Here is a 19,431-nt window from a genome sequence, read left to right on the forward strand (position 1 = left end):
CACGGCCTTCACACCCTGCATCTAATCCTCACTCGGTGTGACCCTGGTAGAAAGACCTGTATGACCCCAGCATTCCAGCATGAAGATATGCCCAAACAGCTTCCTGCTCTCCCCTGGGCCCCTGATTATTCAGCTTTATCCTTCCTTCTTTCCCATTTCATTCTCATATTCTTTCCGCCAGAAACACTTCTATTAGTCCCTATTTGGTGGGTGTTTGACATTTTCAATAAAATTCAAAATCGGGTCTTTGTTATGGACTGAAGTGTGTCTCCCACCCTCCCCCCACCACCAGAAAAATTTCATATGTTGACGCCATAACCCCCAATGTAACTGTATTTGAGTTAGGGCTTTTAGGAGATAATTAGGGTTAAGAGATGTCAAAAGGATTCTTATCCATTAGCTCGGATTAGGATTAAGTCATGTCAAAAGGGTTCTAATCCAATAGATCAGCAGCCTCATAAGAAGAAAAAAATCTCTCTGTTTGTCTCTGTCTTCTCCCCACCATGCACACACACTGAGGAAAAGCTATGTGAGCACACAGAGAGAAAGGGGCCCCCCACAAGCCAGGAAAAGAGCTCTCGCCAGAACCTGACTATGCTGACATCCTGATCTCAGATTTACAGCCCATGTGAGAAATAAATTTCTGTGTTTTAAGCTACCCAGTCAACAATGTTTGTTATGGCAGCCCAAGTGAAGTAAGAAAGTCTTGTTCTAAGCTATAACAAAGTAGGTCATCAAAATACACCATGCTGGGTGCTATACTGAAGGTAAACATCAGGCAATATTGGACCAATCAGCCTTGAGGGCAAAAAGTCTTCCCAGAACAAAACAATGTCAAAGCTATCTCCTAAAGGGTGAAAGGGACAGACAGCACCTCCAAAGGAGACGTGGCTATCTATGCATTTAAAACTCAAAAGATAAGGATCATGGCTCCACTGATTCCGCAAATTTCTTTTTCTGCTTTTTAGGGCCTCACACGCTGAAAATGCAATTTCCCAGGGCAGGGGTCAAATCAGAACTACAGCTGCTGGCCTACCCCACAGCCACCGCAATGCAAGATCCAAGCCACTTCTGCACCACAGCTCACGGCATTGCCAGATCCTTAACCCACTGAGTGAGACCAGGGATTGAACCTGCATCCTCATGGACTCTAGTTGGGTTTGTTACCACTGAGCTGCAACGGGAACTCTGGTTCCGCAAATATTTCAATACAGCGGGAAAGTAGAATAGAAAGAACTGAGTGACAAGAGGTGGAGCTGGAGATATTAGCAGGAAAAGTTCTGAAGACTTTGCAGGCCATGGTAAGGAGTCTGAAATTTATTTTGAAAGCAAAGTGAAAACACCTGAAGAGTATTAAACAAGGAACCGACAAAACAGGAGATCTATTTTAGAAAGGTCATGGTAAAGAGCAGTATGTATTTCAACAAGAGTAATATTAACTCAAGCAATATTTATTAAGGACCTATTATAGGTCAGGAACCATTCTGGGCACCAGGGATATAGAAGGGAACAAAACAGATAAAACAAAAAAACCCGGCTCTCATAGCATTTGTATTCTAGTGTAGAGAAACAGTCCATAAATAAATACCATCCCAGGCAGAGGGAATAGCAAGTGCAAAGGCCCTGAGGTAGGTGCAGGCCTATCCCAGAAATGGCTATTAGACCACTGTAGTTAGAGCAGTGGAAGAGGGAGGAAAGGGGAAGAGCTGAAGCCAGAGAGGTTAGCTCATGTGCCTTTACGGGATGGACTCAAAGCTCTCAATTCTTGGACTGCCAGAGCATTATCCAGGCCCATGAAGAAGTGTTCAGGACACAAACCCTTACCCATCTCCAAGTTACACTTAGTCACCTGGACCACAAAACAGCTCTTTTTTGCATCTAGTTTCTCTTAAACAGTTCTGCCAGCACTGAATACATTCCCTTGACCAGATTTCTCACAAGAAACAAACAAGTGTTCGCTCCTACTCCTCCAACCAAAATTTAAACTCAATCCAAGGAACCCAAAAGAATTGGTACTAAACCATCACTTCATATTGTTCCTGTCCCCATCCAAAATCTGCCCTTCTATTCCCACACCCATGATTTTGTAAACATGTAAGAATACAAACACTTGAAGGAAAGAGTGAAGTTATCAAAGTACATGATAGGTTTCGCATTGGTAAAATGAAAGGCTACTTGTCCCCAAAATCCCAAGATATCACCTATCATGTACTCTAACCCTTTCTATTCTTATATGAACAGCATCAGAAGGTGAATTTTCACCAAATCCTTAATGACATAAGGGACAAAAAGGAAAATATAGTGTGCTTTTTGTGAAATTAAATTTGTTTAATTTAAATTTAGTTTGGGGATCTATTTTGATTAGCTACTGTCACAAACACCAAATATCTTTGTGATTTAATGCAATAACAATATATTTCTTGGCATTCCCATCTTGGCTCAGTGGTTAACGAACCCGACTAGTATCCATGAGGATGTGGGTTCAATCCCTGGCCCTGCTCATCAGGTTAAGGATCTGACATTGCCATGAGCTGCGGTGTAGGTCGCAGATGTGGCTAGGATCCCTAGTTGCTGTGGCTGTGGTGTAGGCCGGCAGCTACAGTTCTGACAACCCCTAGCCTGGGAACCTCCATATGCCCTGGGTGTGGCCCTAAAAAGACAAAAGGCAAATATATATATATAGTTGTTGTTGTTGCTGTGATGATAATTAAGCTACTGTAGCTCTTCTCAAAAGCCACATTTCTATATTCAGCTTTATGATACTGAAGCTGGAATTCAGTGAACCACACTGCTCTGATGGCTGTTTCCTGAAGGTTCTTTCAGTAGAGGGTGCTAGAAGGGGATAAAGGTTGGAGGAGGAAGAAGGGTGGTGCTCCTTCATGGGCTTGTTTGGCGTTTTTGCTTGTCTGTTCATCTTTTTGTGGGTTGCTTTGTTTTGTTACATCCATCAATGTCACCTGACCACCATTTCTTACCTGGCAGCAGCAGTTCTAGAAGCAGTTGATTCCGGCTTCCAGGTTTTTTTCATCTTTCCCAGAATGAGCTTCATGAAGCTCCCAGAGAAATCAGCAACCGCACCGCAGGCCTACATCCTCTCCTTCGAAGTTGAGAGTTTGAGCTCTGCACTCGCTCACTCAGAATCCAGTGAAAATAGTCCAGGTCTGCAGCAGCGTTCCACCACCCGGTCCTCGGGTCTTTTTCAGGATGCTTGACACCCGTCCCCACACATGGAGAATGAGAGAGAGAGCAGGACTGTGGGAGTTTCACCAGCCAGAACCGCAAGGACCGACCCTCACTTCCGCCCCAGCCCCGCCACCCGTCTAACTGCAAGGGATGCTGGGAACTGTAGTCCCGCTGTGGCTTTTGTTGCATGCCTGGCAGTCACGACCCCAGTGTCCAGCCAATACTTGGATGTTACCTTTAATAAATTAGAGTAATAGCAGATGATAGGGCTTTGAATTCGCAAAATAAAGGCACACTTGCACCCTAAATCCCCAGCGCTCAGCAGGTCAGTGAAAGAACCACCATTCCTTGTTAACACATCTAGCTTCAGATGCTTTCTTTATGCTCACAAAAGTGACATCCTGCATCTCTTTATATACATTTCCAAGTTACGCTCTTTCCTCCTGAACATAGCCATGTGTAAAATGTCTCTCCCACTGTGGTATGGAAAACCTATATTCAAATGTCATCCTTGATTCCTAACATGATGATTATAATTGTTCTCTGGTGAACTAGCATATTACAGGCTCTAGATGAGTGTTCAAACTGAAAAAGCATTGGTCAAATTCTTTGAGCTCCCTGGAAGAAATTTTCTTTTAAAAAAAAAAGAGAGAAAGGAAAAGAATTGCATAGTTTAGAATAGTCTCTAAGTTAGTTTTGGTATTATACCCTTTTCTACCTTTCGTTAAACTTACTTTCGTGATAGTTGGTTAAGTTAATGTAATTACACTTGGCTCTTTCATGAGTCTTTGCAAACTCTGAAACATTTTGCATGAATCTCTATCTACCCGTAAATTACTGTTGAACCCTTATCAGGTGTAGGTCACTATCAAAGTATAGGTCATCTGAGCTTTAGAAGGCAACTCTGATTAAGAGGCCCTCTTAAGATATCATCCTCTTGCATACAAAATAAAACAAGTTTAGCCTTTGGTGCTATTTCTATTAAAAAAATAATAATAATTGAACTAGAAGTTTTCAAGGCACATAGACAGAGCCCTTATAATTAGTGGAGGAAGAATTTTTTAAACCCAAGTCAAGACTGTAGGAGGTAAAGAGGCAATTAATAGTCTCTCTCTCTCTCTCTCTCCCTCTTTATATTCATAATGAAAACATTTAAAAGGAGAAAACTCATGCCAGCAGGGTTTTTTTAAAGACAACTACTACTTTTTTCTTTTTCTGTAACTCTTGCAGATCCAAGGTGAGCTAGGCTGTGACTTGACTCAGAATATCTTAAGTTCCAACTGCCTTATGAACATTAAAACCAGTGCATTAAAGACCTCCAGGAGTTCCCGTCGTGGCGCAGTGGTTAACGAATCCGACTAGGAACCATGAGGTTGCGGGTTCGGTCCCTGCCCTTGCTCAGTGGGTTAACGATCCGGCGTTGCCGTGAGCTGTGGTGTAGGTTGCAGACGCGGCTCGGATCTCGCGTTGCTGTTGCCCTGGCGTAGGCCGGTGGCTACAGCTCCGATTCAACCCCTAGCCTGGGAACCTCCATATGCCGCAGGAGCGGCCCAAGAAATAGCAAAAAGACAAAAAAAAAAAAAAAAAAAAAAAAAAAACAAAAAACAAAACAAAAAAAACCCTCCAGAAACTGGCTCCTCGTCCATTTTTCCTCCTCCTATTCAAAGACACATCAACATTCACCAACTCACCGGAGCTAGAAAACGTAGAATCATTCTTGGCAGCCTCTTGTGTGCTATTTCTGTACACAGAGCTATCACTGTGTATAGGACATTGCACTGTATGTCTTTATTAACATACTTGCCTCTCCTTCCAGCTACTTAATTACAGGAACCATCCCTTAATTGTATTTGTATCTCTAGTGCTTAGTACAAACACCAAGTAAATGGATTTGAACCCTTCCACTTTCTGAGCTCTTTATTTTTGGTCACTAAGTCCTGCCCATTTTTTCTCTGAAATGTTTCTTGAATCCATCCTCTCCCTCAACATTCAGACCCTTGTCCCTTGCTCACCTGAATGACCCAGAATCTTCTGTTAACTGTTCCCTCTTCATCCAGGCTCACCCTGCCTCTATCTGTCCTCCATATAGGTGCCAAGTTATCTTCCCAAAATACTAGTTTAATCAAGTTACCCCCTTTGTCTAACACCTTCAGTTGTCCCCTAGCATCTGGAATAGAGTCCGTATTTCTTAGCATGATTCCTTGCACAGCCTACCCACCCAAGGTTATCTTCAGAAACATGCCCTTGGGTGTCCTAAGCTCTTGTCATTCCAAATAACTGATCCTTTCATCAGGAAATAGTCCTTTAGGCCTCTGTGGTTTGTTCTTTCTCCTTTGTCCATTTAGAACGCCTTTCCCACTCAGAAAACTCCTACTCATCCATCAACACTTAGATTCAGTGTCACTTTTCTGAAGGCTAATTCTCCAAATATTTGCTTATAGATCCTCCTTTCCCACTAAGGTTTGTGCCGCTTAAGAATAGGGACCATGTCTAAATTATTATTGTACGCCTTGTGCCTGATTCCGTTTCTGACAGCATCAGCATCAACGAATCTTTATTAAGGATAATTGCCATCCAGTACCTAGGATTCTTTGGTATTCTGAAATCCTAATTGGTATCTTCACTTCTACAAAGGCTGTATTCCTGCTCTTCAGGACGACTCCTCCAAATGTGTTATTATAGTACAAACTGGAAAACCTCCAGCACCTCTGCTCAAAGTCACAGGCATGATACCACCCTGCTTTAAGCAGCTAAAGAAAGTGAATTTACTTCTTTGCAAAAAAAAAAAAAAAAATCTGCTAGTGTTATAAATCAGAGATGATGTTAATGCATCATCCTTTTTGTTGATGATGATTTTGATAATCTCACCTTGACTTTATTTTTAAATCACTTCTATATATGTTGCCCTACTTGCAACATATAGATATGGCTGGAAGAGCCCAATGCATTAGTAAGGAGTTATTTGGAGTTTGGTATCAGGATGGCAAAAGTTCCAGCCCCAGCTCCCCCATTTGCTAAATTTTTGGCCTTGGGGACATTACCTAACTGCCTTAAACCCATGTTTCCTCACCAATACTAATAGGAATAATGATAGTAAAAATAATGATTGTGACATTCCCACAATGGCTTAGCAGTTTAAGAACACAACATAGTGTCTGTGAGGATGTGGGTTCGATCCCCGATCTCGCTCAGTAGGCTAAGGATCCAGCATTCCCACAAGCTGCAGTGTAAGTCCCAGATGAAGCCTGGATCTGGTGTTGCTGTGGCTGTGACACTGGCCAGCAGCTGCAGCTCTGATTCAACCCCTACCCTGGGAACTTCCATTTGCCACAGGTGCAGCCATAAAAAAAAAAAGAAGAAAAAGAAAGAATAATTATTGAGTGTTTCTTACATGCAAACACTATTCTAAGTGGTTCCCATATAATTTGTTTAATCTTATAAAAAATAAATACCATGAACTGCCTTTAATGAGAAGAATTCGGCACAGCTAGGATTGGGGCCAGGATGGGGACATATATTCTTACCTGCTCTGGAAACCACCTCAGACATTTCCTTAAGTACTGAGTGAGATCAAGCACATGCAGCCCTTAGCACAAAGTCTGGAAGGTAGTAAATCCTCGGTAAATGTTGACTATTAACGATCCTCATTACTATTAGCTAGAAAGACAATAATAATCCTTCAGCTGAACTCTAATGTAATCTAATCACCTGCCTGTACCAAGCACCAGAACAGCACTGTCCGCTTTCCTGCAGCCTCAGAGGAAAAAGAAAAAGAAAGATAAAAAGGGAGGGAGGAAGAGTGGCAAGGGAATAAGAAGTGAAGGCAGCTTACATGTAAAATGTATTTCAGAAAATGAATGGCGGTACTGGGAATTTCTAGAAGAGTGCATCATTTGCATTTAGTTTTCCTGGTCCCGCAAGGAAGACTGCTCAGTTTTCCCCTTGACAATGAGTCCAATCCTATAGAAAAGGGATCAGGCCCTCAACCGGGTTTTTCTGTGGATACAAATCACAGAATAATCCTGTGTCCATATGGGAGCCAGTATAATGAGAGGGAGAAAACACCCAAATCCAGCCTCCTGCACCCCATCCTCCTAGCACCCTCATACAGAGTTCCCTCTTCAAATTTAGCTGCCTTCCATGTTGTACCATTTGACCTATTGCCTATGTGGATTCATTCTTCTTCTTTGCGGTTTTACCAAAAGCAAAATGAGAGCCACTGTCACTTAAAATAAAAGGAGATTGATTATTTTAATTAAAATGAAACCTGTTACCCTAGACGCATCATCTATGCCAAGCGAAGATCCCTTGGAAGGAAGGGAAGCTCTAGAGCAGTGATGCTCAATGCAACTTTCCACAATGCTATTCTATAGCTTCACTGTCCTACATGGTAGCCACTAGCCACATGGGCATGTGGGCTTTTGAAATATGCCCCCTGCAACGGAGGAACGAATATTTTGTTTCATTTAATTTAAATAAATGTAAGTAGTCACATACTGCAAGTGACTACCTTATTGGGCAGAGCACCTCCATAAACTTTTACCTGCTTCCATGAATCAGTGAGCAATGACTAATCAGAGTTGGGAGGTGAGCTCTCAAGACCAAAAAAAGTAGGAAGCCAGGGTTCTGAAGGTAACAACTCACAGAGAGGACCACAACCCGTAGTTTCTAAATTTTGCTTCTAGAAGGACTAGATGGTTGACTCTCAAACAGGTCCTGGGCCACTTTCTCACTCTTCAGTTCAAGCATACGAAACCATGGTTCTTCCATCAGTTAGAAGCAAAAATGGCCTGCTGACATTTAAACAGCAGGAAAGGTCTGCAATCGACTGTGGCAATCACAAGTACTAAAGAACCTAAAAATCAGGTATCACCCAAAGAAAGGCAGAAAAATTTGTCTCTATTTTTTATCCCTTACAGGAGCACATCCTCAGTCATGCTCTGGGCTGGGAACTGGGCTGCTTTGCTTTCCTGTGAAGTTGCATTTGCTGAAGTCGAAGAAGGTGACAAGCTATGTGAGGCAGGTAAAAAGCAAATGCCCAAACTTTGTGAAGATGCAAGTGTGTGCAAAGAAGTGAGGCTAGGAGTTCCTGTTGTGGCTCAGTGGGTTAAGAACCTGGCTAGGATCCATGAGGATGTGGGTTCAATCCCTGGCCTTGCTCAGTGGGTTAAGGATCTGGTGTTGCCATGAGCTATGGTGTAGGTCAGATGCAGCTCAGATCTGGTGCTGCTATGCCTGTGGTTAGGCTGGCAGCTGTAGCTCTGATTCAACACCTACCCTGGGAAGCTCCATGTGCTACGGGTGCAGCTCTAAAAAGAATAGAAGACAAACCAAAAAGAAATTCTTGAAAACAATAGGAGCCCCTAGATTATTGAAGCAGGGGTCTTGTAAGAAGACTGTGGTTGCCGGGTGAAGAAAAGTTCAAAGCGCGGTGAGAAGGATATGAGAGCCCAGTGAAGGGGCCTTTGCTATTGTTTTTGCAAAAAGTGATGGAAGAGAGGACTCTGAGAGCAGCAGAGCCAAGGAGAAGGGGACAGAGTCAACAGATATTTAGGGGCAAAATCACCAGTGCTTTGTAATGATTAGACCAGCGGTGGGGAGAGGCAGGTAATGAGAAAAAGGTTCTCGTTGTTCATAACTGAATAGAGGGAGGTGCTATTGTCTGAGAGAGACCCAAAGGACCGGAGTTGGGGAGGAAATAAGTTTCATTTTGGACTCATACATTTGAAGTATTTTTGATACTGTGAGCATGGCAAGTAGACAACTGGACCTGCAGCTCTGGAGGTTAGAAGCGCGCTTTAGTCTAGTTGAGTCCATTTAATTTTTCTTTTTAATTTCTTGGCCTCACCTGCAACATGCAGAAATTCCCAGGCCAGGGATCGAACCCATGCCACAGCAGTGGCCCAAGCTGCTACAGGGACAACACCCATCCTTAACCCACTGTACACAAGAGAACTCTCTAAAAAAATTTTTTTTTCAAATAAAATTGTTTGATAAAATATTTCACTTTTCAACCCATAAAATTTGATGCCCAGAGATTGCATAAGTAGCGCAAGGAGGATTTCTCCAGAATTCAGCTTTTACCAGTCACAGCTCCATCCTTGCAGAACTTCAGGCTGTCAACCCCTCCAGAGAAGACAACTCTTCCCACTTATTTTGGAAACGCTGTGGGACATGGCTTTGTTCTCACACACCCTGGGAATCTGACCATCTGCCTTTACCACACTTGCTTGCCCTTTCGTCTGCCCCTTAGGCTGGGTTGGGTTTTAAAGTTTCAATCTGTTCTGACCTGCAGCGCCATCTACTGGCCATGTTCTCGATCTACTGCTACACCATCCTTGAGCCCGGAGAAGACCTAATTAACATAATTAACGACCCTAATGTTTATAGAGGTCATGTTTGAGCTGAGCCACCACCTAGCTCCATCCTGTTGTCATGTGGGAATAACCAGTATCACTGGAGTTGACAATTTTTAAAGAGAATCTGAAACTATGGGGTTTTGTTTTGTTTTGTTTTTCTAATGAAATAGCTCTTACTTTTAAATGTCTAGCTCAGGTTTTTAATTTTAGAAGACCACCTGGGCCAAGAAAGATCTCTTACTGCCATCGTTTTTTCCATAGACCACCAATTTGTGACTTTTGGTCTCATAGGTGGCACATAGCATTCATGTATTCCTTCCTGACTCACCTCTAATGGATACCCTTTCTCACTGAATCCAAATGCATCCTCAGAAGATATCTCAACACAATCCTCCAGGGAGATAATTTTCCAAATATTCGAAGCTGCATGAGTTGAAATTTACTTGCCATGCCTATTCTGGTGGTATCCATAGAATAAATGCTCATTCCTCAAGACATGAGAACATCACGTCCCTCTCCTCTCCTCCCCTCCCTTCAAGAGAAACCGCCCTGAGGGACACACACAAATGGCAGAATTCTTTCCATGCCTGTTTCTATTAGCACCTATTGTGTTATCTGAGTCTACAAACTATTCCCTTTTCCTTTGCACCTTGTCTCTGCTCAGTGACCTTTTAAACACCATGGTAGTTCCGTTGAATCAACATCTTTTTCTTTTGCTATTCACTCTTGGCCTTCACCTCTCCTCTTATTTTCTTTCTTTTTTGAAATCTCCACAGCATTTCCCTAAACACCTCATCCTGATTAAAAGCAAGACCCGGACACTTTTTCTCTACATAATTCTCTAATGTGATGATAATTGATGGAAGAGCCTTTTTCATACCCTGACCTCAGAACTCGAGGGCACTGGAAAGAATGGGCAAGCCCTGCAGTGGCTGCAAAGTGACTTGCTTTGTTTTCACCCGAGTTTAAATGAATCGAAGAAACAGTTCCCATTCATTCCAATTAGTAAAAAAAAAAAAAAAAGTCATTTTCCCATGCAAAATTCAAGCTTAGTATGTACCTTTCCTCGGAAAGACATGAAGCTGAACGCTTTCCATTTAAGCCAAACAAGAGGGTGAAGAAGATGTATTTTCTCCAGAGCTGTACTCCTTCAGGGTCCCTGAACGCCAGTTATTAGCTGACTTTTTAGCCAAAATAAAAGATCTTTTTGCTGCTGTCTTTAAGGATTACCATCAAAAAAAGTGAACCATTTAAAAAAAAAAAAGAACCAGCAATGTCTCAGTCAATGAGTTTCCTTTGTCTTGAGCAAAGGGAGGAAGAATAACAGTCTCCTATCTTGGATAGTAGTTGCATTAGCTTGCTAAGTACCACAGAGGAAACAGCATAAACATTTTGTTTTCTCACAATCCTGGAGACTAGAAGTTCAAGATCAAAGTGGGGGAAGGTTTGGTTTCTCCTGAGGGCCTCTGCCTTTGGCTTGTAGACGGCTACCTCCTCCCTGTGTCTTCAAATGGTCTTTTCTCCATGTGTCTCTGTCCTAACCTCCTTTTATAGGTCTTATAGGGAAGCCAGTCATATTGGATTAAGACCCATCCACATGATCTCATATTAACCTAATTACCTCTTTAAAGACCCTATATCCAAATACTGCAACATCCTGAGGTACTGTTAGGGCTTCAGCATATAAATTGGGAAGGGAACACATAATTCAGCCCCTAATTTGGGGCTGGTCTTGAGGATAGCCTATATTGGAGCAGAGTATATGTGCTTAGTGACAAAGAACAGAAACTAATCCATGCCCATGCAAGCAAATAACTATCATTATCATCCAAAGAAAGAAATTAAAAACTCTTAGGAAAATAATCATGCCCCAAGAAGGGAGGAACCAGAAACTAAAAGACTCTCGAGACCCTCTCCTCCCTGCTCTCTCTACAGACAGGTTTCTTCTCTGTCCACACACCCCCTTTCTCTTCTCATTTCACAGGATAGAAAACAGTCCCTATGGAGTTTCCGTCATGGTGCAGTGGAAACAAATCCGACTAGGAACCATGAGGTTGCCAGTTCGATCCCTGGCCTCACTCAGCGGGTTAAGGATCCGGTGTTGCCATGAGCTGTGGTGTAGGTCGCGGCTCAGATCCCACGTTGCTGTGGCTCTGGCATAGGCCAGTGGCTACAGCTCCGATTAGACCCCTAGCCTGGGAACCTCCATATGCCATGAGTGAAACTTTAAAAAGACTAAAAAAAAGAAAAGAAAACAGTCCCTAGGCTGCCAAGCCTCCTTAGCACAGTTGCTACCATTTATCCAGACAGACTGGCCAGAAAACCTTCAGTCCCAGTTTCCAAGGGAGGGAATCGCATGGTCCTGGCCGAGGTCAGGTGTTCATCATGATCCAATTAGTTATAACCACACATGACTCTCGGGGGCTCACCCCTGTGAGCTGGGGTGATTCCCATAGGAAAGGGGGGTAGAGATGCATGACCGCTGGCCTGTGAATGGAGTAGATGTTCTAAAACTTGCCACTGGGTGGATAAAGGTATTTTTTTCTATATGCCCCACTCTTTTTTGTCAGACCTTAGCACCTATTTCTCTCCTGCTAACTAGCCTAGCTAGATATTTCTCCTCTTGAAGCAGAGACAATAGGTAACTATAGCAACTGGTTGTACAGGTAATTGCTATGAAATATTGCCCAGGGGTTAGAAAGCCATGGAGATAGCGATCCCTATGTTCAACTGGGGCATTAGTTCACAGCGAAGGTGAGTTTCTTGTCTCCAGAACAATCAATGTTTTACCTTTTAAAAATAAAGACGTGTGTGTGCCCCAATTCTGTCTGAAAGCTCAGGCATTGAAGTGGGCCCAGGAGATGCAATTTCAAACAAGGCTCACCTTTTCATCTTCCAGGTCCATGGCTTGGTGAGGTCTCCATTGCCTCTAATCTTCTCCTTTGTCATCTTGGCTGCCCACCATTTCCAGGAGTGGGCTGTTATGAGGAAAGACACAGGTTCCATAACATCATCTTTAGATCTGACCAGACAGCATTTCCTCACATGGGATCAGGTCATCCCACAGAGGTCCAGCCAGGGTGGCGGGCATCCTAGGACCCTTCGCTTCATCTTGAGCTCCATCCTCACATACTCACTCTCACCTGAATTCCCAGACACAAGGACAACATCCTTCCCTCTCTCTAAAGTACAGATAGAATAGGAGTGACTCACTTTGAGATAAAGAAACAGAACTAATCCAGGGTTTGATGGACTCATGTCCTCTCTAACTGACCAATGAGCAGCTGCTAAGTGATCAGTTTGTGGCCCCTGGAATCTGGTTGCCTAGGTTCAAAGCTCTGCTCCTTACTAACTCTCCCTTAGACAAGTTATTGACCCCCCAGACTCAGTTTCCTCATAGAGTTGTTATGATCCTTCAATGAGCTCATACACCGAAAGTGCTTAGAGCTATATAGTTTATGGCTGTTATTTTTATTTTTACTATTGTTATCAAGTCTTATCTGAAGGGCCACCTAGGGTTGATCTGTGACAAAATGTAGGGGCATTCCTCTCCATTCTTCATTCAGGGCTTCCTTCTCTTCTGCCTCTTTTTATTGCATCCTCCTCAGCACCCAAGCTTCTGGGAGCCTCATGCAAACTCCCAAGTCAGGCTCCACCCAGAACTCACTCCCAAAGTAGCCATACTCTCTGAATGCTGCCTCTCTGAGAAAGAGGTAGTTCCTGTCTAAATAAAAAAATACCTTCAAGGTCTTCTGTTCCCTTTAAGTTTGTCTTTCTCCATTAATATCCATGCATCTATAGCCAAGTGGGTTATCCCAATTTACTAATTACCTCCTAAAGCTGTCCTCTGCCTCCATACTCACTGGAACTGTCTGAGCTTGGACCATCTCATCTCTCACCTGGACCATAACATCAGCCTCCCTACTTGGACATGATCCCAATTCTGTCTCCAGTTGGCTGGCCATAGCACTAGTACAGGGCTTTTTCTAAAAATTTGATTTGACCACAGATTAAATATTTTTCCAGGTTTTAAAAAAAATAAATTGAGGAGTTCCCATCGTGGCTCAGTGGTTATTAACGAATCCAGCTAGGAACCATGAGGTTTCGGATTTGATCCCTGGCCTCACTCAGTGGGTTAATGATCCAGCATTGCCATGAGCTGTGGTGTAGGTCAAAGACGTGGCTCAGATCCCGAGTTGCTGTGGCTCTGGTGTAGGCCAGCAGCAACAGCTCCGATTAGACCCCTAGCCTGGGAACCTCCATATGCCACAGGTGCAGCCCTAAAAAGACAGAAAGACAAAAAAATTTTGAGGTTTCCCTATTGCCAGGTTCTTTGCAGGACCCAGACGCTCCCTTCTGACCCCTACCTACTTTTTCAGTACCACTGCACTACCCCATCACCTTATATTTTAGCCACAGAAAGCCACAAGCTACTGGCATTCTGCTCTAAGAATTCCCATGCAGGGTGTTGTTACTTCCATCCAGAGTATCCCAGTCTCCCTCCCATCGACCTGGCTAACTCTTACCCATTTTTCAAAATCCAACTCAGTAGATATCTCCTCTAAAAGCCTTCTATGGTTCCCCCCAGAAATAATCAATTATGCCCTCTAAATATTAGTTTTCTAGACTCCCTCCACTTTTTTAAACCACTTTATTGGAATTTCCGCTGTGGCACAGTAGATTAATGATCTGACTTGTCTCTGTGGTATTGCCAGTTTGATCCCCCACCCAGTGTAGTAGATTAAGGATCTGGCATTGCCGCAGCTATGTTGTGGATCACAGATGCAGCTCTGATTCGATCCCTGGCCTGAGAACTTCCATATGCCAATGGTGTTGCTGAAAAAGGAAAAATAACAACAGCAAAAACCATACCACTTTGTTGAGGTATGGTTGACATGTAAAAATACAAGAAACTCCTACAACTCAACAGCCAAATTTAAAAATGGGCAAAGGATCTGAATAGATATTTCTCCAAAGATGACATAAACTTGGCCAAAGGTATATGAAAAGGGGCTTAACATCATTAATCACCATGAAAATCACATCAAAACTCCATGAAGGGAGTTCCCATTGTGGTGCAGCAGAAACGAATCCAACTGGTATCCATGAGGATGTGGGTTTGATCCCTGGCCTTGCTCAGTGGGTTAAGGATCCAGCGTTGCCATGAGCTGTGGTGTAGGTCACAGACATGGCTCGGATCTGGCGTTGCTGTGGCTGTGGTGTAGGCTGGCAGCTGCAGCTCTGATTCAACCCCTAGCCTGGAAACTTCCATATGGTACAGCCCTAAAAGCCAAAAAAAAAAAAAAAAAAAAAAAAAAAAAAAAAAAAAAAGAAATATCACATCATATCTTTTAGGAATTTAAAAAAAAAAGAGGTAGCAAGTGTCGGCAAGGATGTGAGAAAAGGGAACTTTGGTACCCTGTTGGTGGGAATGTAAACTAGTACTGCCCTTGTGGAAAAGAGTAAGGAGATTTCTCCCCTACTTTATCGGAGCTCTTTGAGGTCAGGACGCATGGTATATCAGTCTTAATACTTCCCAAGTATTAAGCACCAAGCCCAGCAAAGGGTATGAGCTGTAATAAACACTGGACAGGGAAGGAATGACGAGGGAGGAAGAGGTGCTGTTCTTTATACACAATGACAATAGTACTACAACCCTATCAACAGGCTTTATCTTTGAATGTTTCCCAACATTGGGATGTGTTGTGTGGATACATCCACATGCCCTCATCCTTGTTACCCTGAAACTAATGATTATGCTATAAACGAAGAGAATTCAGCAATTTCTGACTAGGGGCAAAGGCAACTGGCTCTCCCCTTGAAGGAAATTCTGATCTTGGCCTCCTCACCAGCATCACTCACTCCTCCACAGAATCCCGACCGTTGCATGAGGTCAGCTTTGCAGCCCAGCCCAGCAATGGGACTGAGAGATATGTACACAGACTGGCTCCAACCTGCAATGAAACGGAAAAGCACATGTGCTGCGTGTCAGAGAATGGAAGTCTTCCTTCCTCTTCATTCCTTCCTTCCCTTCTTTACTTCCTTCCTTCTTTCGATACACGTTCACAAGTGCGGTGCCTGTGTAAACTTGAACCTAATAACTTTGGCGGTTGATTAAACTCTTGAGTCTCACTCCCTGCTAATCAACTACCAAAAAAAGCCTTCAACATGCACGCCAACCTCAGAGAGGTTCTATCACTTAATTACTATAAAACAACCCCACAGGTTAATGTATGCTTGATCTCAAAGGAGTGGCAGTAATCATTATGTTATTTATATCAATTGCACAGTGAGAAACAAGTAGAGAGAATTTAGGCCTAGAAATGTGACACAAAGTCTGATTTAAGGGACTGTGCTTTCTTGGGACTCAAAAAGCACATCTTCAGCCCTCACTACCACTCCCCAAAACTTGATCAACCATTTTGTTATACTCTGAGATCTTAGAACCAGAAATGTATTCTTCTAGGGTTTTTTTTTCCTGTTAAAATGCAAATATCCTATAGGAGAGATCACATGTCAAACCATGGTCCATCATTTGTGCCTTAGATAAATCTAAATTAATGTCGCCATTTTTCCAGGGCACTGATGTTTAGAGAGAACTGAAAGGCCATGACCTCAGTAGTTAGGGCAGGTCCACCATCAAGGGTGGAAAATAAGGCAAAATGAGGAGGCAGGGTCTAAGAAAGCAGGCCTCACCTGTTTCCCGCCTGTACCTCCTCCTTGGCATTGAGAAAATCATGGGCAATTGCTCAGAAATAAGAGGTCTAGGAGTCTGTAGCTGGCACCCTGTTCTGCAGGCTTGAGTTACTGGAATTTTCCACCTCTGATTTTGCATCACTAGCACCCCAAGAGTGAGGCAGCATGAATTCCAACTCAGTGTTTCACTTTATCCAGTGTATATGCTTCTGACAAGCTCTGGGTAAATACTTTTCATAAGTCAAATCATAATAGAGGTGTTCCTGCAGACAATTGGGAAGATCATCTTGAACCTTGAAAATGTCTTGACTATTTTGCCTAAATGCTGGCTTTTCTACATCAGGCTTGCTTGCTAAGTTGTGCACTTACAGCATGTTTGCCTCTCTCTGTCTCTCTCTGGAAGGCAGTGCATATTCAGAAATCTATGACAACTACTGATTTCATGTACAAAATGTCTGCTCAGGTGGGCAAGGTTGCAGGAGCACCCTGATAATCTGACTATGCCGATACAGGATGCATAAAGACACTCATCCCCAAACTGCTAAAAGATTTGTCCTTCTGACAAGTTAGTAAAGGAATGAGCAGTCCGTCTCTTCTCTTTGAAAATAGAGATAATGCCAAGAACAGATAAGAGAATTCTTTTAGCTACAGGCTCTTATGGTGAGAACAACTGATTTTTTTTAAAAGGGTATTTGAACAAAAGCCTCCCTTTCATTGAAATAGTTAATAGAAACTCAAGAAGAATGATGTGTATCATTGTGGTAGATGAGGTCAGATACTCAACTTGCTTCCAACACGGGTCAACAATCTCAAGGATGTTGTGAATAGAAAAGCACACTCTGTGTCTCATCCATGTAACTGGGCTTTCACAAGATGAGCCTTTCATTCAGTGATGAACATTATTGGCTTTTTAGGCAGTACCTTGGGGACAAAGTGAAGCATGACTCCAAAAAACTTGAAAACAAGAGTGCCCACTGACAGGCAAGCCAAATAAATCAATACTGAACAGGGGGAGACAAAAAGGGCTGAGTTCTTTCTGAATCAAGGGTACTGGCTCATTGGGACCTTACTCTGGCCCCTAAAAAATATTCCTCAAAGCTTTTTGCATCCTTTACTTTGACTCCCTACTCAACAATCTGCTGATTGATAACACAGCTAGATGCCTGGTAAAGGGGCCATCCAGGCACAGGCAGGAGTTCCCTCTTGTTGTAAATAATCACACTGGCATTCTAATTTATCCATCAATCTCCTGTGAATTGACTTAGTGAGTAGCCATCACTTTAAATCTGGTCAATTCTAAGTACACTGATAGAGCCCGGTTTCTGTAGCCCCATAGACGGTAGTACATTTACAAAGCTATTGCTACGTATCACCAAGAAGCCTTTCTATGGTTTTATCCTTTCCTTAGTAATTAATCTTTTCCCATTCTTTCACTGTTGCTTAAAAGGTTTATTTCCTTTCATGGTTTGACTCATAAGCAGTATCTATACTATACCAAAAGAGCTAGTTGATCTCTTTTATTTGTTCAATGAAAATCCCCGTCAGAATGGTTACTTAGCAGTGCCGGCAGAAATGCAAGGCTAGACTTGAGTTAACATTCACACTAATACCTGAGATTAAACCTTTTCATGCCATAGACCTTTTTAAAAATCTGATCAAAGCTATGGGTCCCCTCTCCATTAAAACGCACAACCACAAGATTTGGAGTTTGAGATGGTCTGTGAAGCTTATCTACAGAATGCTATTCAAGAAGACTGATCTCATGCAAGTCTGTCATTTTGTAGATGGGGAAAATGAGGCTCCATGAAGGGAAAAGACTACACAACTATTTACAATTGGAAACAGAATTAGGTCTTTAACATCTTCAACCCAACATTCCCAGGACCAGTTTTTCTTCACTGTATAACAAATCCTACTGACATCAGGTAGACATAATGTAGAAACCAGTCACTTCATTCTTCTTGGGCATCAGCCTCCCCTGAGACATGAAAAGCTTCACACAACTCCACACCAGCTGGCTCCATTCTCTAAGCCAAGCTGCACTGAGTCCTCAAGCTCTTGAATCTTTGTTCATATCCTTTAAAATGGGAGTTGAGAGTTCCCATTTGGGCTCAGCGGGTTCAGAACCCAACACAGTGTCCCTGGGATATGGGTTTGATCCCTGGCCTCACTAAATGGGTTAAGGATCTGGCGTTGCCACAAGCTGAAGTGTAGGTCTCAGTGCAGTTCAGATTTGGTGTTGCTGTGGATGTGGTGTAGACCTGAGCTGCAGCTCCGATTTGACCCCTAGCCTGGGAACTTCATATGCTGGAGGTGGGGCCCTAACAATAAATAGATGCTGAAAGAGGGAAATAGAGCTGACCAACCCAATCCAGAGAAAACTCCAGAAGTTATCAGTGCAACAACCTGAACTACATTATGCAAACTTTAGTTTTGTCCAGCGATTTCAAACAAACAAGCGATTATGGAAGGAAAATGGCCAGTGCATCTGAACTAACTAGGCTGGTCAATGAAAACAGACCATCTAAAGAGCCAAGGGAGTCTTCTCCTAAGGCAAGTCCTCTGTAAATAATATTAACTAACGTTTCTGCAGTGGTTTATATTTCCTAAAGTGTTTTTAGGTACATAAATCAACAGAGAAAGGAAAATTAAAGGGAAGGGAGGGATTTGCAAATCCTTAACATTAAATGGTTTATTTCTAAAACAGCTCTGAAATAAAGACCTTTCTTTTTTTTTTTTTTTTTAAGCAATGCCATATCTGAGCCACGTCTGTGACCTACACCACAGCTCACGGCAATGCCGGAACCTTAACCCACTAAGCAATGGCAGGGATCAAACCCACAACCTCATGGCTCCTAGTCAGATTCATTTCCCCTGTGCCACAATGGGAACTCCCAAGACCTCTCTTCTTAACTCAAAGAATAAGACCCAGAGTGACTAAATATTTTGCATGAAATCACATGGTAACCAGCAGAGCCAGGATTCAAATCCTTGTATCTGAGTACAATCTTATTTTCTAGAAGATAAATTAAGGTCCAAAGAGATTAAGTCACTGCTTTTATTCATCCAGTTCCCAAGTTATGGTGCTTGTATTTGAACTCACAACTTTAGGTCCTAAAGCAAGCCTTTCATGGAGTTCCCATCATGGCTCAGTGGTATGAACCTGATTAGTATCCATGAAGATGCAGGTTCC

General features: G+C 42.8%; 1 protein-coding gene across 2 annotated transcripts in view; it reads right to left on the reverse strand.

Moving 5' to 3' along the window:
• LOC110259278 (uncharacterized) overlaps positions 1 to 19,431 on the reverse strand; it is a 312,263-nt gene that overhangs the window by 282,150 nt on the left and 10,682 nt on the right. Inside the window, exons 2-4 of one of the 2 annotated variants that reach the window (XM_085011443.1) lie at positions 15,392 to 15,496; positions 12,427 to 12,520; positions 2,976 to 3,252 (exon numbers count right to left, since the gene is read on the reverse strand). In XM_085011443.1, the coding sequence (XP_084867569.1) occupies positions 3,135 to 3,252; positions 12,427 to 12,520; positions 15,392 to 15,496 (317 nt within the window). In that variant the 3' untranslated portion in view covers positions 2,976 to 3,134. Of the gene's footprint in view, positions 1 to 2,975; positions 3,306 to 12,426; positions 12,521 to 15,391; positions 15,497 to 19,431 lie in introns of those variants that run through there. The other variant, XR_014837071.1, reaches the window with a different exon arrangement.

The sequence above is a fragment of the Sus scrofa genome, chromosome 2 (assembly GCF_054392235.1).
Source record: "Sus scrofa isolate SSC_HxYL_T2T_F1_AM1 chromosome 2, Sscrofa_HxYL_maternal_Yorkshire_Landrace_v2.0, whole genome shotgun sequence".
Lineage (NCBI taxonomy): Eukaryota > Metazoa > Chordata > Mammalia > Artiodactyla > Suidae > Sus > Sus scrofa.